At 38.0% G+C, this 19,073-nt stretch overlaps 1 protein-coding gene across 1 annotated transcript in view; it reads left to right on the forward strand.

Moving 5' to 3' along the window:
- LOC136856771 (ribosome biogenesis protein BMS1 homolog) overlaps nt 1-19,073 on the forward strand; it is a 317,735-nt gene that overhangs the window by 67,387 nt on the left and 231,275 nt on the right. The window contains exons 4-5 of the mRNA XM_067134870.2: nt 2,800-2,948; nt 18,665-18,920. Coding sequence (XP_066990971.2) covers nt 2,800-2,948; nt 18,665-18,920 — 405 coding nt within the window. The remainder of the gene's footprint in view (nt 1-2,799; nt 2,949-18,664; nt 18,921-19,073) is intronic.

The following is a 19,073-nucleotide window of genomic DNA, read 5'->3' on the forward strand; positions in this document are numbered from 1 at the left end:
CAGTAACGAATTTGTTTAGAAAATATTACTATAAGATCGCATATTCAACCAGCAATAACACAAAGCAAAAATTCTTTAATTACAATAGTGTCAATTCCCTAGGAAAAAACAAACATTTAGATTCAGGAGTTTACAAATTGAAGTGTCATCAATGTGAAAAACCTTATGTCGGGCAAACAGGGCGCAATTGTACTGTAGGATACCTAGAGCGTGTCAATGCTGAAAGACATAAAAAAAATTCCACGATGGGCCAACACATGAGTACAACTGGACATCAGTTCACAACTATAGAGCAGGATTTAACTATATTATGAAAAATAAACAAATCAGCTCTTCTAAATACATAGAAAATGTATATATTTATTTAGAACAAAAATGTAATCAGGACAATAACCTGAATGATACAATTGACAATAGAAACCCTATATTCGAAGGGATAATATCAAGTCTTGAAACTTTAGGCAAAAGAAACAACACAGACCGTAAAATGATAAATAAGAACGAGCCTCATCCATTTTATACATCCACTTTCCCGACCCCTTCTAAAGCCGAAACCTTGACAGAAAGCGACATGCCTCCTCCCCTCTCCGCAGCCCTGCCTGCCCGAAAGGAGGAGTAAACAGCGTAACACACACGCCATTATTATACTAGACGTAAAGCAGCTTCCAGCGTTCCCCCTCCAAGGTCACGGTAGAATTGGAGTCTAACAACAGTAAGGTATGGAACCATTTTATACATTAAGTTATTATGTAAAGATACATGCTTTCATTACAAATGAAAACAAATTCCTATTTTCCTCATTTCATTACAGAAATTGAGACGAAGCTCCCTTCTCAAAAAGTGACCGGCAGTCAGCTTCAAAGTTCCGCATTAGACTCAATTTAGGGCACATTAAACGACCTCAAAATAAATAACAGCCTACCTGGAAGGAGTAAATGAAATGAGCATTCAGCAGTAATAAGAACAGTGTCAAGAAGCCATTCATTTTTTCAAAACAACCTTTTAACTGGAAGACAAATAGATATTTTTAGTGTAACGGAGTTGAAACTTTTAACAACTATTCTAATGAATAGATATAGTTTTTTAAGCAGGCTAACTATGTATTCATCCTGTCTCATTTCTCAAACCACCGGGCGAGTTGGCCGTGCGCGTAGAGGCGCGCGGCTGTGCGCTTGCATCCGGGAGATAGTAGGTTCGAATCCCACTATCGGCAGCCCTGAAAATGGTTTTCCGTGGTTTCCCATTTTCACACCAGGCAAATGCTGGGGCTGTACCTTAATTAAGGCCACGGCCGCTTCCTTCCAACTCCTAGGCCTTTCCTAGCCCATCGTCGCCATAAGACCTCTCTGTGTCGGTGCAACGTAAAGCCCATAGCAAAAAAAAAAAAAAAAAAAAAAAAATTTCAAACCTATTAACCCTCACATTGTTTTAACATCATTTTAATTTAATTTTATATTCAAATAATCTTTAAGAGGAACAATGTACCTGGAAATAATGTATTCGGAAACTTAGCGATTCACCTAAGCTTAACAACAGCTGAAGATGTTCTCAAGTGAGAACGGAACATGTACTGTTTATAATTAATAATTTGCTGAAAAGCAAATAAAAAGTATCAAAAAGGTGGAAGATTTTCAATTATTGTACCTCTCTGTGACTACTGCTATCTAGGCTATCATATAGCAACTTGGTCTGGTTGTCAATCTCTTCTCTTCTTCTCTTGTAAGAAATACTTCTTCTATGAATGGGTATATTTCTTTCTGAAGTGCTTTTCATTTCTTTAAATATTACTTATTATCTGTTATTAGATATGATTTAGAACTTGTCGTCCATTTCCTTTTCTAGGCTATGATGTAGTAGTTTTGTAATCCTTTTCTTTTTTAAACAATCTAGCTCGCTTTTTTTTGTTTTTTTGTTTTCTTCTCCACTGCCATATTGATCACGCTCTTCTTCCCCAAGTTAGGCCCGTATTAACTTCTAAATCATACTCTTGTTCGCCTTCGGTCTGCCTAAATCCATTTCGCGTAACTTCATTCATACCATTAGGCAACTTTTTTTACATGACATAAAATGCAAATGCACAATGTTAACGTTCTCATTTTGGCCCAAATAGAAATGTATGTTAAGACAAAGAATGTTACAAGTGTTTATTAATGTCCACCTGTTCAATACAAAGTGAGTTCTTGTGATTAAGAATTATGTTTTGTCATATTAAATACAGGGACATCTTTCGCCCATTATATGGGCATTGTCAGCATTAAGGCTCCTAGAGCACTTTCCCATCCCATCGTCACCATCTTTATCAGTGCGATGTAAAGCAAATTGTAAAAAATTAAGAAGGAAAAAACTGTTATTGTGGCTGAACTTTTAAAACTTTTGAAGATAGATTTGTGTGTGGTCCTAGAGACTTTTCGTAGTTATTTTTATGCTCAGCAGTGTGGAAGCATATGATTTGTGGATATCTTTAATGGTTTAGGTAGTGTACGCCAATAAAGTTGTTGCTTGGTGTTATTTTCATCACAGTTCAATATGTTATACATGAAAGCATTTCCCTGAAAATCCTCTAGGCAACAGTGGAAACCACATAAAAATCCATTCAGTGATTATAGAGTTATAACCAGACTCCAATAAAGACAAATGTTGGGATTTTTATATACCGTATAGACATTATTCTGTCATGTTTGTATTGGTTCTGTTGTGGTTTTTGAACTTCAGAATTGTATATTCACTTGTATATGAGTTTTCATCACAATTTTGTGTTAAATTATGATCATAAAGAGAACAAGTTCCTTTTATTTACAGGCAAAAAGCGTCGTATAACATTAATGGAATGCAACAATGATATAAACAGTATGATTGATATTGCTAAAGTAGCAGATCTAGTTCTTTTATTGGTGGATGCCTCATTTGGATTTGAGATGGAGATATTTGAATTTCTTAACATATGTCAGGTAAGTTTATATCTTAATTTTCATATTGTTACGTGATATGTCTCCTTTGTTTGAAGGCCGTGAATAGTTTATGTACTTCTTTTGGTTAGTTGTTCTGTACCTGGTTATGATTAGAATTCTGTATGAATCAGCTATGGACTTCCTTTTATCTTGTTGATATAATCTCAGTGTTAGATGCTTGTTCTTGCAGCAAGAGAGCATTATTTTGGTGTTTTCTTGGGTTGTCTTCTAAATCCTAAGAAATGCTAAGAAGCATGATTTTTTTTCTTTTACATTAAACATTGTTAGATTTTAATCTGAATTACTGTACTGTAAATGATCTTTGAGAGAATAGTGCTTACCTTAATTTTTTACACTAGGGCCCGGTTTCTTCAACGAATGTTAAGTGTTAACACTGCTGTTAAGGAGACTTAACACATAATTTAACAAAACGGTCGTTTCATCAAGAATTGTTAACTCTAACAAATTGTTAATACTTGTGTTAAATTAACCTAGCAGCACCCCTTTGTTAAACCTCTTAACAGTTGCTAAAATTTCAAAATGGAGGCATGTAGGAGACGTAAGTTTGAAGTTTTACTGCTGTATGAGGACTATTTATAAACTGAAGAAGGCAAAGGACAACCCATACTAAGAAATAACAACATTTTAGAGTTGCTAGAAGAAAGATTTCTAATTAATAAAGCCATAATGAACAAGGTACTAGACAATATAGAAAATAGGGTAGAGTTTCCAACAGATTGAAAATTATCAATCTCTCCAGTGCAGCAGTTTCTTATAGATTTTACAAGGATTGGTCAGACCCTGCGTCCAATCGATTTCAACTAGCTTAATGTACATATTGGGGGACACTCAACAGTAACTCGTTTATAAGGGTTTGGGTCAATACCGTACAGTTTCGTTTTCGAAAAAATAAGGACAAATGTCATGAGGCAGGATCCGCTTCGGACCACGTGGAGGGGATAGAACACTAAAATGTGAACACATTTAACTTGAATTTGTCAGGTCTGCAACCTAATAATTTCCGAAAAAATTATGAATTCCCGATTGTAAAGTACCGCATATATACTTGAAAAGTTGCAAACCAGGCAAGTGGAACAGTGGCCGAGTGGTCATCATACTTGTCTACGAACCGCGACTATGAGAGTTTGAGTCCCGCGTTAGACTACTTTTTTAAATACAAATTTAATTACTATTTCAGGGAATGTGAAGGTAAAAATGCGAATAAAAGTAATGATCAAATTGCAGTGGAACTTTATTTTCTACCTCAAATTAATATGTATACAGAGAAAGAGATCCAGCAGTAACTGTGAGAACGTTTAGACCTATATTAATTTCAGGTAGAAAACAAAGTGTACCTGTACTGCATTTTGCATAATATTTTTGTTCCAATTTTTAAATAATGTTCCCTGAAACGAGACTCGAATCCACGTCTACGATGTTCGCAGACAAGTACAATGGCCACTATGCCACAAATCCCAAGTATGTACGCCTTGCATTGGAATCGGGGATTCATCAGTTTTTCAAAAGTTATTAGATAGCGGACCTGACATGTTTAAGTAAAATTTGTTCACCTTTCAGTGTTCTATCACCTCCACTTCATCCGAAGCGGAGGTTTGTAATGACATCTGACCTCAAGACACTTTCCTTGTAGACCTGATTGTAGGGGCAAAAGATCTTCATAGGTCGACGTCCCGAACAAATAGTATTTTTTTAAAAAGGAAAAAGGCCTAATTGTAGGCGACTATGTTCACAAGTGCAAGAAAAGAGTGTGTAGAATCCTACAAAGAATTCCTGCTGCCATTGCAGCATTAACAAGGCACTACATTATTTTCTCCGCAATAAAAGAATGCCCGAAAATCATTCAAAACATATCAATTATCACATTTTCCTGGTGATGTAGGAACCTTAGATTGCACTCCTACAAGAATAGGCTATATCGAATGTTGTGATATAACCTCCGTTATTTCATTTTTTAAACACACTCGCATAATTTTAAATTAAAACTATAACAACATTTGTCTCGCATTCATCATAATAACGCTTTTGTTGCCTCTTACTTGACATGTTTACTTCTTAGCGGTCTCCGCTAACCATAACCTATAATGTCAACCATGTGTCTGTGTGACAAAATACTATTTCAACACGCCACTAGGAGCGCTATATGTAAAGAAGCAAAAGACGCTCACAGCCAAACATGTTCAGAAATCTTACAGAAATGTGTTAATTTGTCTTTAACAATTGTTTCGTAACAAATGTTGGAAATTTGTTCGTGAAACAGGGTACTTTTAAACGAAGTGTTAAATTAATAACAATTGTTAGTTAACATTTGTTAAGCAAAATTTAACATAGAGTTGAAGAAACCGGGCCTTGATCTATTCTCCAGTTTATGTTCAAGAAAGTGTTAATGATGTAATTCTCAAAACTTTTTATCGCAGCTTCTGCAGGAGAAGTTTTTCAGTGTTTATCATAGCGACAGTGGAAAACCTGTTGTGTACCTGGGAGTTAGGTATTTTTAAATTTTCTTCATTGCTGAAGAAGTGTTCACCTGCTGCACTGGTAGTGGGAGTAATCAACTCTAATTCACAAAATTTGTATGTTTCAAGAAAAACATTTTGTTTTAATGTTATACTAATTCAGATTTTTTTTTTTTTTTTTGGTGACAATGGAATTGAAAATGGTCATGAGTGGAAAGGAAGTGGCCGTTGCCTTAATTAAGGAACAGCCCTTAATGTGAAAATGAGAAATCATGGAAATCCATCTTAATGGTGTGGTTCAAACGCACGTTCCCTGGAGTGTAGACTTACAGCTTCTTGCCCTTCCAACTCGCTCAGTGGTGAATCTTTTATTAGTTCAGTGAGCTTATACTGTTTCAGACTAAAGACACTTACATTTTGCATGCAACAGTGAGTTCACTTTTGAGGTCTCTGGATTTCCCATGAAACAATTTTCCATTAAGACGCTTGAAATTCTTGCTCTTTAGGCATATTGTGAGAAATGCCTGTTTTCAAGATTTGTTAATTGAAGTTTCTATGTTGTCTGTGTGCAAAGGTTTTTTCAATCTCTAAGTATTAAATTTTAGTGTGGGTGCCAAGTAGAAAACCTTGTTTTGACATATGGATAAAATATGTTCATGGTTTCTGATACAGTAAATAGTGTAGAATTAAGAACAGATTTGATACCACTCTGCAATACCTTAGCAATTTGAAAAATGCTGTACGTGGATGGCCACTATAAAAACTTTTACTCTGTAAGTCAGGGCTGTAGAAATCACAGGCGCCAGGTTGCTGTGGTGAATATGTTTTTGCTACTGGCGCCTAAATTTTGGTGCCCCTGAAAAGTCTGTTTTCTGTCGTTGATTTTTTTTTTCCCGTACTTCACAACTGTTACAATTTGTAACAAAAGCCCCACGACATATGATATGTCACTGAACAAGCTTAAAACCACACCACGATCTTCTCAGAAGTAAATAACTGTGAGACCAAACATAATATTTTTTCCTGTACAGGAGCATTGATTATCACCAAATACAGAAGAGACAATACGCGACACTTCTGGATTTCGCCTTGTTAAAATGGGAGACAAGTCGCAAGTGGCGCTCCTAGTGGCTTGACCTGAAAATTCACGCTAAATTCAAATATCTCCTTGACCACAGCTCTCCAGTCGTCCCGGTCTTCAGCATGCCTACGCCACCTCCTGACTTTAACAGTCCTCAGATCAGTCTTCACATCCTCCAGCCATCTCATCCGGGGCCGACCTCTCCTTCTCCTGCCCCTAAGGTGTCCTGTCAATGCTTTCCTTGGAAGTCTTCCCTCCTCCATCCGTTGTACATGCCCCAGCCATCCAATTCGTCTCATTTTGATTGAGGTCACCAAGTCCGGCTCCTTATACAATAATCTTATTTCTTCATTTGTTCTGATTCTCCATAAATCTCCCTCCTCCACCGGTCCAAATATCTTCCTCAGTACTTTCCTTTCCCACACATTTAATCTCCTCTCTTTGGCCTCAGTCAATACCCATGCCTCACTCCCATACATAAGCACTGTTTTAATTATTGTTTTGTAGAGAGTCAGTTTTAATTTCCTGCTTAAGTTTTTACTTCTCAGAAGGGGATAACAGTGCCCTGTATGATCTGTTGGCAGCCTTAATTCGATTTACAATATCTGTCTCCACTTTATTTTCTGATGTTATTACTGAGCCAAGATATGTGAAGCTATCTACTGCTTCAAAGGTGTAACCATCCATTTGGAGTTTTTCAGTGTTCCTTCCACTTCTCTCCGTTACCATATATTTAGATTTAGCCTCACTTATCTCCAAGCCCAAGGACCCAGCCGCATCTTTCAGCTTCCTCAAGGCAGTTGTAAGTGCCTCGTTACTTCTAGCAGATATCACCACATCATCTGCATAAGCCAAAATTTGGATAAGTCTATTGTAAATATTACCACCCGGATTAGTAGTTACTGATCTTGCAGCTTTCTCCAACTCTAGATTAAATAACACTGGTGATAAGGGGTCTCCTTGCCTTAGGCCTTCTTCGGTTCTGAAAGATCTTGACAGACTTCCCTGCACTTTTACCTGACTTCTGCTGTTCTCCAGGGTCATGTTTGTCAATTTTATTGACTTCTGTGGGAATTTAAACTCCTTCATTGCTTCCCACAATGTCGATCTCTTTATTTTGTCATAGGCTTGTTTAAAATCTATAAAAAGATGTCCTAGTCAAACGTTGTATTCATATGTCTTTTCCAGAGTCATTCTCATGGTGAAAATATGGTCCATCGTCGATCTTCCAGGTCTGAAACCAGCTTGGTACTCCCCTATAATTCTTTCTGCTCTACTACTAACTCTCTTTGTTATGGCTGTAGAGAGGATTTTGTATACTATACTCAGTAACGATATACCTCGATAATTCTTGCATTGCATGCCTCGCCCCTTTTTATGTATAGTGCATATATATATGCTAGTGTCCAGTCCTCCGGCTTTTTACCTGTTTCCCATACCTTTTTAATTATCTCATGTATTTTCCTCACCAACACTTCTCCTCCATGTTTTACCATTTCTGCCGTTATGAGGTCTTTCCTTGGGGCTTTACTGCTCTTCAATTGTTTTATAATTTCTCTTATTTCTTCAATCGATGGTGATCCCATATCGTCTTCATCCTCATCTCCATTCTCCTCATTCCTCTCTCCCCCCTCACAATCATCTCTATATTCACCTTCCTCATCTCTCTGAAGTTTCCATACGGCCTGATCCTTCTCTTTCTTCATTTATTGGTCTGACAGAAAGTAATGTTTCAAAATGTTTTGCCCATTTTTCCAGAATTTGTTCTTTCCCAACAATGAGCCTATCAGTCTCATCCTTAAGCATATTCACTCTAGGTTGATATCCCTTCTTTACTTGTCCAACCCCATGGAAGAATTTTCTACCTTGTTTGTTTTCAAAATTCTTCTGCATTTCATCCACTCTCTCCCTTTCTTCTATTCTTTTCTTGTTCCTTATCAATGTCTTTGCTATTCTCTGTTTCTCTTTAAAAATTGCCACATTATTTCGAGTGGGTCTCTGTAGCATTCTTTGTCAGGCAAGATTTCTCTCTTCCAGAACCTTACCCACTTCTTTGTCATACCATTTATTTCTACTCTGTTTCCTTCTCTCTCCAAGTACTTCCTGCGCCGTTGTATTTATTGCTAGCTTGGTTTCCTCCCACATTGTGTTGATGGCCACATCTCCGTTTCTGCCCATCTGCAGCTTTCTTTACAGCCTGTCTCTATACTCCTCCTCCTTCTTCTCATCCCTTAACAGTTCTACATTATAGATCTTGCTCTGCTCAGCTCTGTCCCTGGGTTTAATTGCCAGTCTTTCTTTTAACCTGATCCTCACCAGTATGTGATCTGAATCACTGTCTGCACCACACATGCTTCTCACATCCATTATATTGGAGGCATGTCGTGCATCTATCAGCACATGGTCCATCTGGTCCTTTGTCAGACCATCCGGTGATATCCATGTCTCTTATGGATCTCCTTATGGGGAAAACATGTGCTCTTAATCACCAGCTCCTTGCTAAAGGCAAAGTCAATCAACTTCCACCCATTTTCATTGGATTCTTGGTGTTTTCTGTGATATCCTGCCACTGGGTGGTTTTCTTTCTCTTTGCCTACTTTGGCATTATAATCCCCTAGGACAACTTTAACATCATACTTGGGCAACTTGTCATATACTTGCTCCATTTTTTCATAGAACTGTTCTTTCTCTTCCTCTTCGGCATCCTCTGTTGGGGCATGGACACTAATTAGTGATATGTTGGCAAATCTCCCTCTCAATCTTAACTGGCATAGTCTGGGGCTTATTGCTTCATATTCAATCACATTATGACTGACCGATTTCTTGCCCATAAACCCTGTTCCTATTCTATTTTCTTCCTCCCCACTATTGAACAATATATAGTGCTGTAGATCTGTCACCTCGATTCCATCTTATCTCCTGTAATGCTGCCACATCTATCTGATATTTAAGTAATTCCTCCTCCAATTTTCTACTAGCCCCAGCCTGAAAGATACTTCTCACATTCCATGTTCCAATATATCCGTATCGTTGCCATTTAGCGCGCTTTAGTCATCGTAAGTTTGGAACCGTCCGGTTATCTTGATTTGGTTTCTGAACAATATTTAGTTTTATGGTAGTGGAGTTGTTAGCCCCACGTACCAACCCCCAACCTGGAGCACCAGGGTATCACTCTTAGTCTGGATCATCACCTTAGACATGTCCGGCTTGGGTGGCCCTACCAGGAGCATGTGCTCCCCCCGGCATAGCTCTAAGGATCATTTGAACACGCAAGCCTCCAAAACACGTGGCAAAATGTATTTTGCCTTCGTCAAGGTGGTGATACCATCGGGAGGATATACGGAAATGGATAAATAAATTACGTCTAGAAAGAAAGTGTTACTAAGATATTAACTTCAAAGTTGCTAAAGCAATTCTGGATAAATGAATGAAGAATTATTTAACAGGTTATTATTTAGAGACTGAAATTAGACATATAATCAAGATGTGAAATGGACTGCTGTGAAAGGTCTTGATCTTTCATTTATGCATTACTCTTTTAGCTTTAGAATTCCTGCCTGAACGTTCACGGCTAGATTTTTCTTTTTTCTCATTTAAAAGCATTGTATCATCATATTAAAACACAAGTAGTATATTTGCAATTGCGTGCAGGGTCCCTCTCCCTTTCCTGAATCCAAATTGTTCCTCCGGAATGTGGATTTCAATTTCCCTCTCAAGTCGCTGGGCGAGAATTCTTGTATAAATCTTGAAGGAGTTATTCTCTAACGCTGTTCCTCTGTATGAGTTTTCATCATCAGTTTCTCCTTTTCCTTTATAGAGGATTTTCATGTGTGATTGCCTCCAGCTATCTTGGATAAATCCGCTTTCAAGACTTCTATTGAAGAGCTTTGTCCATATGGGATCTAGTATTTCTAGGGAGTCTTGTAGATTTTCAGTATATATATCCCGTGTGGCCCTGCAGCCTTCTGCTTTTTCATGGTAAATACTGTCCCTTTTACTATTCTAAGGGTTATTGCAGATATTGTTGTATTGTTCTGTTCTCTGATGTCGAGAGCCCGGGTTCTGTTTTCTTTGTTGAGAATTGTTGTAAAGTGGGTTTCCCAAGATTCAATGGTTATATGATTTGATTCATTTTGTACTTTTTTCTTCAAGGCTATGTAGGGGTCTTTCAGAGCTTCCTTAGCTTGCGTCTTTGCGTGGTCTTCCATATATGCTGATTTCTTGAGAGCTAACAGATGCTTATAGAGTTTTCTTTGACGAGCGTACATTTGAAGGTTTGATTTGTTTGATTGTTGTCTGGCTTGGTGCAGTAGTTGACGTGTTTTCCTTCGTTCTTCATAACACTCACGATCAAACCAAATTTTTGAGGTCCGTTCTGTTTTGGGTATCATGGCGTTTCTAATGTAGTGGTTGATAATTTCTAGAGCAGAATCTGTTTGGCCTGCTTCAATGAGCTGTGATGCTATTTCTACCTTTGTTTGGTTTGCCTGTAGTTTATCGATGTCTAGTTTTCTTGATACTGTTTGTGATAGTTTTACTTTGTCTTCGCAGTTCTTTCTTACTCTGAAAGTCGCATAGATTGATAAATGTTTCTTGAGTACTGAGATGTTTTGCTATTTGGTGATCCATAAAGGTGATCCCTTTGCCTTGGAAAAAGATGAGATCAATAGTGCTAGTTTCATTCGGTGCAATGTATGTAACTTCCTCTTTTTTATTGATCAGATTGTATCCGTCAGCTGCTAAGATTTCCAAGAAGAGATCCGTCTTGCTGTTCGGTTTGTCGAGCCTGCAGTTCAGGTTGCTGGTAATTATAACATTTTCTTCCCTTGCTACATATGTTATTGCCCTAATGACTTGCTTCGCGTCATCGATAGTTTTTGCAGGGCTGATATAAATTCCTACGAAAGATATGTTGGCTGTTTTCACAACAGTTGTATTTTCTTCAATATTGATTTCTTTGATCACTCCTATTTTATCATTATAGAAGCAGGATACGCCTCCTTCTGGTCTTCCCCAGCTCTTTTGGATTGCTAGTGCATGTTTGCTGTAGTAGTGAGGTATGTCTAAATTTTCTGTGATAATTTTTTCTGTGGTAATTATTACATCAAGTCCGTTCCATAATGATGCAGATGTTGATTCCCATAGGGAACCTAAAATATTTGTCCTGAATGAGTAAATTTATAATACCAATATAATGGTCCGTTATTGGACATTATAAATTTTCCAGCTAACTCATTCCTGGTTGCCAGCGTTTCGCCCTCGTGTGCTAAGTTAGGCTCGTCAGTTGGGACTTAGCACACCACCCAAGACGCAAGGCTAGTGCATACCGTGGAGGCCACTGCATAGGCTATTTGAAGCCACCAGCAGTGCCAATGCACTATGAGAGCTATGTCTCATTTCCAAAAATAGATGCCTGCCTGGCCATCAAATGATGCAGATGTTGATTCCCATAGGGAACCTAAATATTTGTCCTGAATGAGTAAATTTATAATACCAATATAATGGTCCGTTATTGGACATTATAAATTTTCCAGCTAACTCATTCTTGGTTGCCTGCGTTTCGCCCTCGTGTGCCAAGTTAGGCTCGTCAGTTGGGAATCAACATCTGCATCATTTGATGGCCAGGCAGGCATCTATTTTTGGAAATGAGACATAGCTCTCATAGTGCATTGGCACTGCTGGTGGCTTCAGATAGCCTATGCAGTGGCCTCCACGGTATGCACTAGCCTTGCGTCTTGGGTGGTGTGCTAAGTCCCAACTGACGAGCCCAACTTAGCACACGAGGGTGAAACGCAGGCAACCAAGAATGAGTTAGCTGGAAAATTTATAATGTCCAATAACGGACCATTATATTGGTATTATAAATTTACTCATTCAGGACAAATATTTTAGGTTCCCTATGGGAATCAACATCTGCATCATTTGATGGCCAGGCAGGCATCTATTTTTGGAAATGAGACATAGCTCTCATAGTGCATTGGCACTGCTGGTGGCTTCAAATAGCCTATGCAGTGGCCTCCACGGTATGCACTAGCCTTGCGTCTTGGGTGGTGTGCTAAGTCCCAACTGATGAGCCTAACTTAGCACACGAGGGCGAAACGCAGGCAACCATGAATGAGTTAGCTGGAAAATTTATAATGTCCGTTCCATAAGTCATCAGGTGTTGTTTCGATTAGTTTTCGTAAGCCTTCTACGTTCCATAGCATGACGTTTATTTCAAGAAGGCTCGTGTCCTTAGTCTTTGCTGGTTCATCTTCTGCACTGATCGAAATGTCAAAGTTCAACCCCAACTCGACTTTCTCGGCGAAAATTGAACCTTCTGACTATTACTCCTTTTGGCCAGAAACCTGGTGATTTTACTTTGTCGAGTTCCCCCTAGGAGAGGCCAAGTTTAAACGACTTGTTTTTCCCATTTGTTTCCAGCATTTCACATTGAATGTCGCAAGCTATCCCGTTTTTCCTTAGAAAGTTTACGAGAGTTTCTTCTTCCGCGCTGTGATGAACGCTTCCTACATATAGCCATGCTTGTCCTGATTTTAAATCGAAGTCCTCATCGGTTCTGGTCCCTCTGATGACTGATCCATCTTTTCATTGTCTAGTTCCTTCTCTTTGGTGTTTGTCTTTAGGTGTGTCGGTTCTTTCAGATTCCTTAATTTGTATTGGGTTCCTATGTGTTTTAGTTCTTTCAGATTCCTTAATTTGTATTGGATTCTGAATGGCTGTTGAATATGTGTTTGTTATGTCTTCGCTTGTTGTTGAAGTTGAAGTTTGAGAGACTGCTCTGGCATAGTTTAGTAGTTTCCTGTTGCTTTCGAGATAGTCCACTTGTTGGAGTTGTGCTTCTAGGACAAGTGTCATTTTTGTCATGAGCATGTTACCCATCTCGTCGATCTTTTTCTTCAGCTCCTCACATGACTTCTTATTTTCTGAGATAGCTTCTTTTATTTCTTCGTCAGTTTCCCTTACCTGTGGCAAGGTGAGTACTAGTTTACATTTCTCACATAGTCAAAGAAGTTTGCAGTTTTTCCGTTTTAAAATCTCAAATTCTCCCGTTGTCAATCCGGCACAGTCCTTGTGGTGCCATCTGTTGCACACGCCATCACACTGAATCAATATTTGATAGTCTCTAACTTCTCGGTCACAGGCACCACAGAATGAAGCTTTATTATTCCTTGGTGTGTCTGTCATGTTTTGATTCACATCCTTCTTTTGTTTTTCAAGATGTCTTCCTCTTATGTCTGGAGACGCTACTGTTTTACTCGAATATAAACAACTCGTCAATAAGTTTCCTTGCGAATAATACTTCTACACGTTCTTCGTATAATTTAAGTGTCTGTACTAAGTTTCTAAATGATTTTACCTCTGTATTATGTCTTCCGTCTGGTCAAACTTCACAGCTCTCTGCCTTACGACTCCAATCCTCAGACCTTAATGCTACGTTTTCAGGACAGACCTTGAAAGGAGTAGGTAATTTCCGATACCTTGGCATCGCTCTTCAATCTAATGGTACCTCTTACAGAATACACATAAGAGAAAGAACGGCAGCTGCCATACGGGGGATCTACGACATAGAAAACCCCACCATGATCTCGCTAGAAACAGCAATGCTTCTCTTCCGCAGCAAAATTCTCCCTGCTCTCACCTATGGTATTCATCTCATCTGGGACCACCTTACTATGACCGACTTAGAAACCCTAGAAAGAGTAAAAGCCAGATTCCTGAAAAGAATACTGGGGATTGCAAAAACAGCGCCGCCACGACTAGCGTATATGCTTGCAAAAGAACGCTTTATTATAGAAGATATGAGGTACATCCTACATCTGCCATCTACACCACAAGCAGAAGAAGTCCTTAGGAAAAGAAAACAAAAAACAAGAAGAAATATGGCCAGAATTTTTCACAACAGAAGCCATGCTAGACCGAAGATGGAGTTGACCAAACCAGGTTTTGCGATGTGCCATCACTAGACTATCTGTACATGGATTTCATCACAAATTGTGCATGAAAACATACTTCCATGACCCAGATGAAGGCTGCTTATGCAAACTATGCAACAAAGTGTGTGAGCGTTATCATTTTACAGTTTGTACACAGAGACACAAGACTCTAAAGGAATACAGCAAAGAATAATGTATTTTGTATCTATTTGATCAGTGTATACTAATTTTATCCACATTTGTGTGCTCTTTCCTTAATAATAATATATTTTAAGCCAGTTAAAATATGGGTCAAGCAGGTCAGAAGATTATGAAGTACTATAAAAATCTCTTTGTCACTGGAAGAATATACAGTATATGCAAACACAATATTACATTTTCTTGTCACGAGGGAAACAGAAGAAAGACCGCGCATTCTTCTCTACTTCATAGTTACTGCAGCCAAACACAGCACATACCTTTCCCCTCATGTTGAGAAGAGATATCAAGGAATGACACACGCTACTATTTAATTATGTCAGCTCACTGAAAATGCATAAATAACACCAAAAACTTCACACACAAATACACGTGCTCTTATGACAGAATCAGTAGTTCTCAGGTCAATCTGCTAAAGAGAGCTCAGATCGCTGTCCCTCGATATCTTGCTGAGTGTCGCATGTTGTCTCTACTGTATTTGTTATCACTAACGATAGTGGATAGTCGATATGCATAACGCAGTTGGCCCTTATATGTTACAGCAGCAGAGCCTTCATAGTCACATGTAGCCAAAGTACATTGACTCTGTGGTAATGTGTTACACTTCAGTAGTTGTACATGTGTCCTGTGTTATTATTCAAGTTTTAATAAAAGCAGGGCTTATGCCTGGAAATCATAAATATTGTGTACGTGCAGGTGTTTAAATTGTGTTAGCCTCCGAACATGAGACGCAATAAGAAACCCCAGTATGATAACTAGGGAATAGATTTTTATGTGCTAAAATACTTGAAAATATTTAATTTTTATGTAGTAAAAAAAGTTTAAATATTTATAAAAATTGAAAAATGTGTATAAAATTTCAAAAATATTTTGTTTCAATATTGCAAATTTGTACAGTACAATACAATGGATGTATTTTGTCTGGCAAGATTAAAGCCATTAGGCCCTCTCTTCCATCTAACCAGAAAATACAGTATCTACATGTGCAAAATTAAAATAAATAGACTTACAATTGAAACATCTGGCAACTACTAAACAATACAATATTATGATAAAGAGCAAAAGTAAAAATTAGGAAAATGATGATGATGATTATTTACACAATTATGACATGATTACTTAATTTCTATTAACCTTGATAATAACAGTGAGATTATATCAAGTCTGTAGCTTGAGAAAGGCAAAATCTACAATATTTCCATAACATACGAATAACAATTTTGACTTCATTTATTACGTAGTAGGTATCGGTGACAAAGGTCCCTAAAACTAGCAGGTGAGGCTCCTCCGACAGAGATGGGTAGTGTATTCCATTGTCGTGCTGAAGACACTTAAGTTAAAAAAAATCACTGACTAATCCTGTTGAGGCAGTGGTCGTTTAAAAGAGCTCACAATTGCAATGGAGTATGAAATTTTTTCCGAGTTTTCCAGCACAAACTGATGTCGGTTGTCTCAGAACAATGCACGTTCAACATCACAACAAGACAGTCTTGCATATTTCATCAAGGAATTTTGATTGATGAAGCGTCATCCTTATTTAGTTCATCTACCACTGATTTTAAATATTCAAAATTGTTTGGATAAAACGCTACTGCTTTTAACAATATCCCCAACAAGTAACAATGGGTTTAAGTGGAAGGGCAAGATCTGGATTTTTTTGCTCTGAACAAATAAATTCTTGTTGGCGGTTTCAGAAAAAGAAAAAAAAAATCTGTTTGAAATTAATTTGTCAACTTTAGGATACAATATATGTATTTGCTCTCATACTTTATGTAAACCATACACTACACAAGTTACGTACATCATGTTGGGGAAGCTCACAGAGAGGCTATCTGCTGCCTTCTTCATATACGGAGCAACATCCGTAATTAAGAGTAAAACATGATCAAATTTCACCCCCATTCAGCCATAACAACCACAGAGTTTCATTGAATAAGCGAGCTATTGTTACATGATTCAATGCTAATACAGTATTTCTCTACGTTTTAATAGAAATCACCACTTGGAAACTGTTTCATTATTTTCTAGCATACCTACTACAGCGTTTCTCACTTTCCTATTGCTAGAGTCTGGTGATTTGTTCATGCTTACCCATATTTTTTTAATTTTCACCATCTGCTCTGATCTTTCCTAGCATTTCTTTGTAACATGCAGGGGCGTACAAATTTTTAAATGTTGATTGATTAGGTGTTTCAAAATTTGTGTACTTTGTAAGAAAATTTCTTAGCTGTGAACTTGTCAGTTTATTTAAAGGAATATCATAAGAAAGAAAAGTTTTGCATTAATCAGCATAATATTCGAAAATTTTTGAAACTGGGGTATGTGAAGAGGAAGGTGCTTCACCAAAATTGCCTTGAGGTAGTACGTGAAGCAGCATTTTATGTTTTATTTTAGATGTTTTGTCTTTTGGATGTTGAGTTGCAGCCCATTGTCATCTCTTTTTCCAGTTTCCCACCTGGTGCTGAAATGCAAGACTGCATTCATGTGAAAGTATTAAATTGTCCATATTTATGAGTATCCAGGGATATGAAGGCTGAATGCGAGCTGTTGCCGTAACCATACAAAGGTTGAAGAGTAGGGGTGACAAGGATGATCCCTGATGAACTCTTACAGTGATATTAAAACAGGGTGAGAACCCATCCAGACATCGAATCACACTTGTGATGTTATGGTACAGAAGTTCAGAAGTTAGATCCATCCTACACATACCTCAGGAACTCTGTGGTTGCGAAGTGCTTGCCATATTAGATTGTGTCGGACCTGATCAAAAGCTTTTTCCAAGTCTAAAAATGTTAAATGTGCAGCCTTCTTCTTTTCTCTGTGCCTGTCCATCAACAAATATGTGACATGGATCACATCTGTGGTACTACAAGTACATAGTCTGATAAATCCACTCTGATTTGGTGTTATGATAATATTTCTGAGTCGATTATTCAGTACTCTTTCAAATATCTTCCGAGTATGACCTAGAAATCAAATTAGCTAGTAATTGCTGCATACTGTGACATCTCCCTTGGCTTTCCAAATTGCTACAGTCGTGGTTGTGGTCCACACACTGGATAGCTTATTCTTAACTACGATTGACTGAAAAGTATGGCAAGGAATTCCATGCCAGGCTGCCCAAAATAAAATAATTCTACTCATAACTTCAGTGATACTTGTGCGGCTGCTTTGCTGTTTCATCTACAAAGTAATACTAGCAATGAAAAATATCAGATGTGTGTTTTTATGAGAAATCAGTATAATGTAGACTCCCAGTGAATTAAAAGCGAAAGTCATCTCTGTACAGGCCATGAAGGTCCTTGGAGGGGTGGAAGGTAAAGGCTTGGCACGTGATGGGGTAGAGTGGTTAGCTCTACGCCCGGCCGCCTTTGCCCCTCAGGAATTAACCTGGTACTCAGTTTTGGTATAGGCTGAGTGGGGATTCGAACCCACGTCCTTCCGGGCGAACCGAGCACGCCTTTACCGCCTCAGCCAGGCACCAAATAGTGAATTAACATATTGAACAAATGTGGAGTGTAAATTCTTTGTACCTTTCCAATACAATGTTAAGAAAAAAATTCCACATCTTTGCTAAAATTGGCAAAGAGAATCATCCCAACATATCCATTAGAATGTATTGTAATTTAACAGTGTACTGCTAATCTTGAAATCTCTTCATTGAGATGTATTTTGTTTGACTGCCTATGCGAATTTGTGTAACTTGCTGCTGGTTATCCATAAAAATCTTGTTCTAAGATTTGTTTTGTTAACCTATAAATGACTGCTTCACCACTTTATTTCTCTTTTATACACTATCGAAGCAGCAGCAGCAAGAATGTCAGGATACTTGCTTCAAAGTTTGAGGGAGCATAAGAGCTGTAATAATTCTGTCATTAGCATCTTTAAAACAAAATGAGATATTTATTAAATTACTAGAAGTGTTTTTACTAACACCTAAAAGATTAGATTCTGTTTCTGTTGCTTTTTTTCTCTCCCTTTTCCTTAAGTTTTTTGTTAAATTTTGTGTCATGTCTCTGAATACAGGTACATGGAATGCCCCGTGTGATGGGTGTCCTGACGCACTTGGATATGCTCAAACACAGCAAGCAGCTGAAGCGCACTAAAAAGACTTTGAAGCACCGTTTCTGGGCAGAGGTATATGCTGGAGCCAAGTTATTCTATCTGTCAGGTCTTCTTCATGGGGAGTATCTTCGAAATGAAATCAAGAATCTTGGGCGATTCATCTCAGTTATGAAATTTCGCCCTCTGATTTGGCGTACATCTCATCCTTACATATTGGGTAGGCTATGTTTGTTCTATTCATTGTATCAGTCTTGTTGTGATTCTTATTTTTATGCCAGAAATTTGTCTGTTATGGAGCAAAATTAATTACATGTTTGCTCCTGTGGTTTAATGGTTGACAATTTCAAGAAGTCTTTACAAACATCAAAAG

This window comes from Anabrus simplex, chromosome 1 (genome assembly GCF_040414725.1).
Source record: "Anabrus simplex isolate iqAnaSimp1 chromosome 1, ASM4041472v1, whole genome shotgun sequence".
Classification (NCBI taxonomy): Eukaryota; Metazoa; Arthropoda; class Insecta; order Orthoptera; family Tettigoniidae; genus Anabrus; species Anabrus simplex.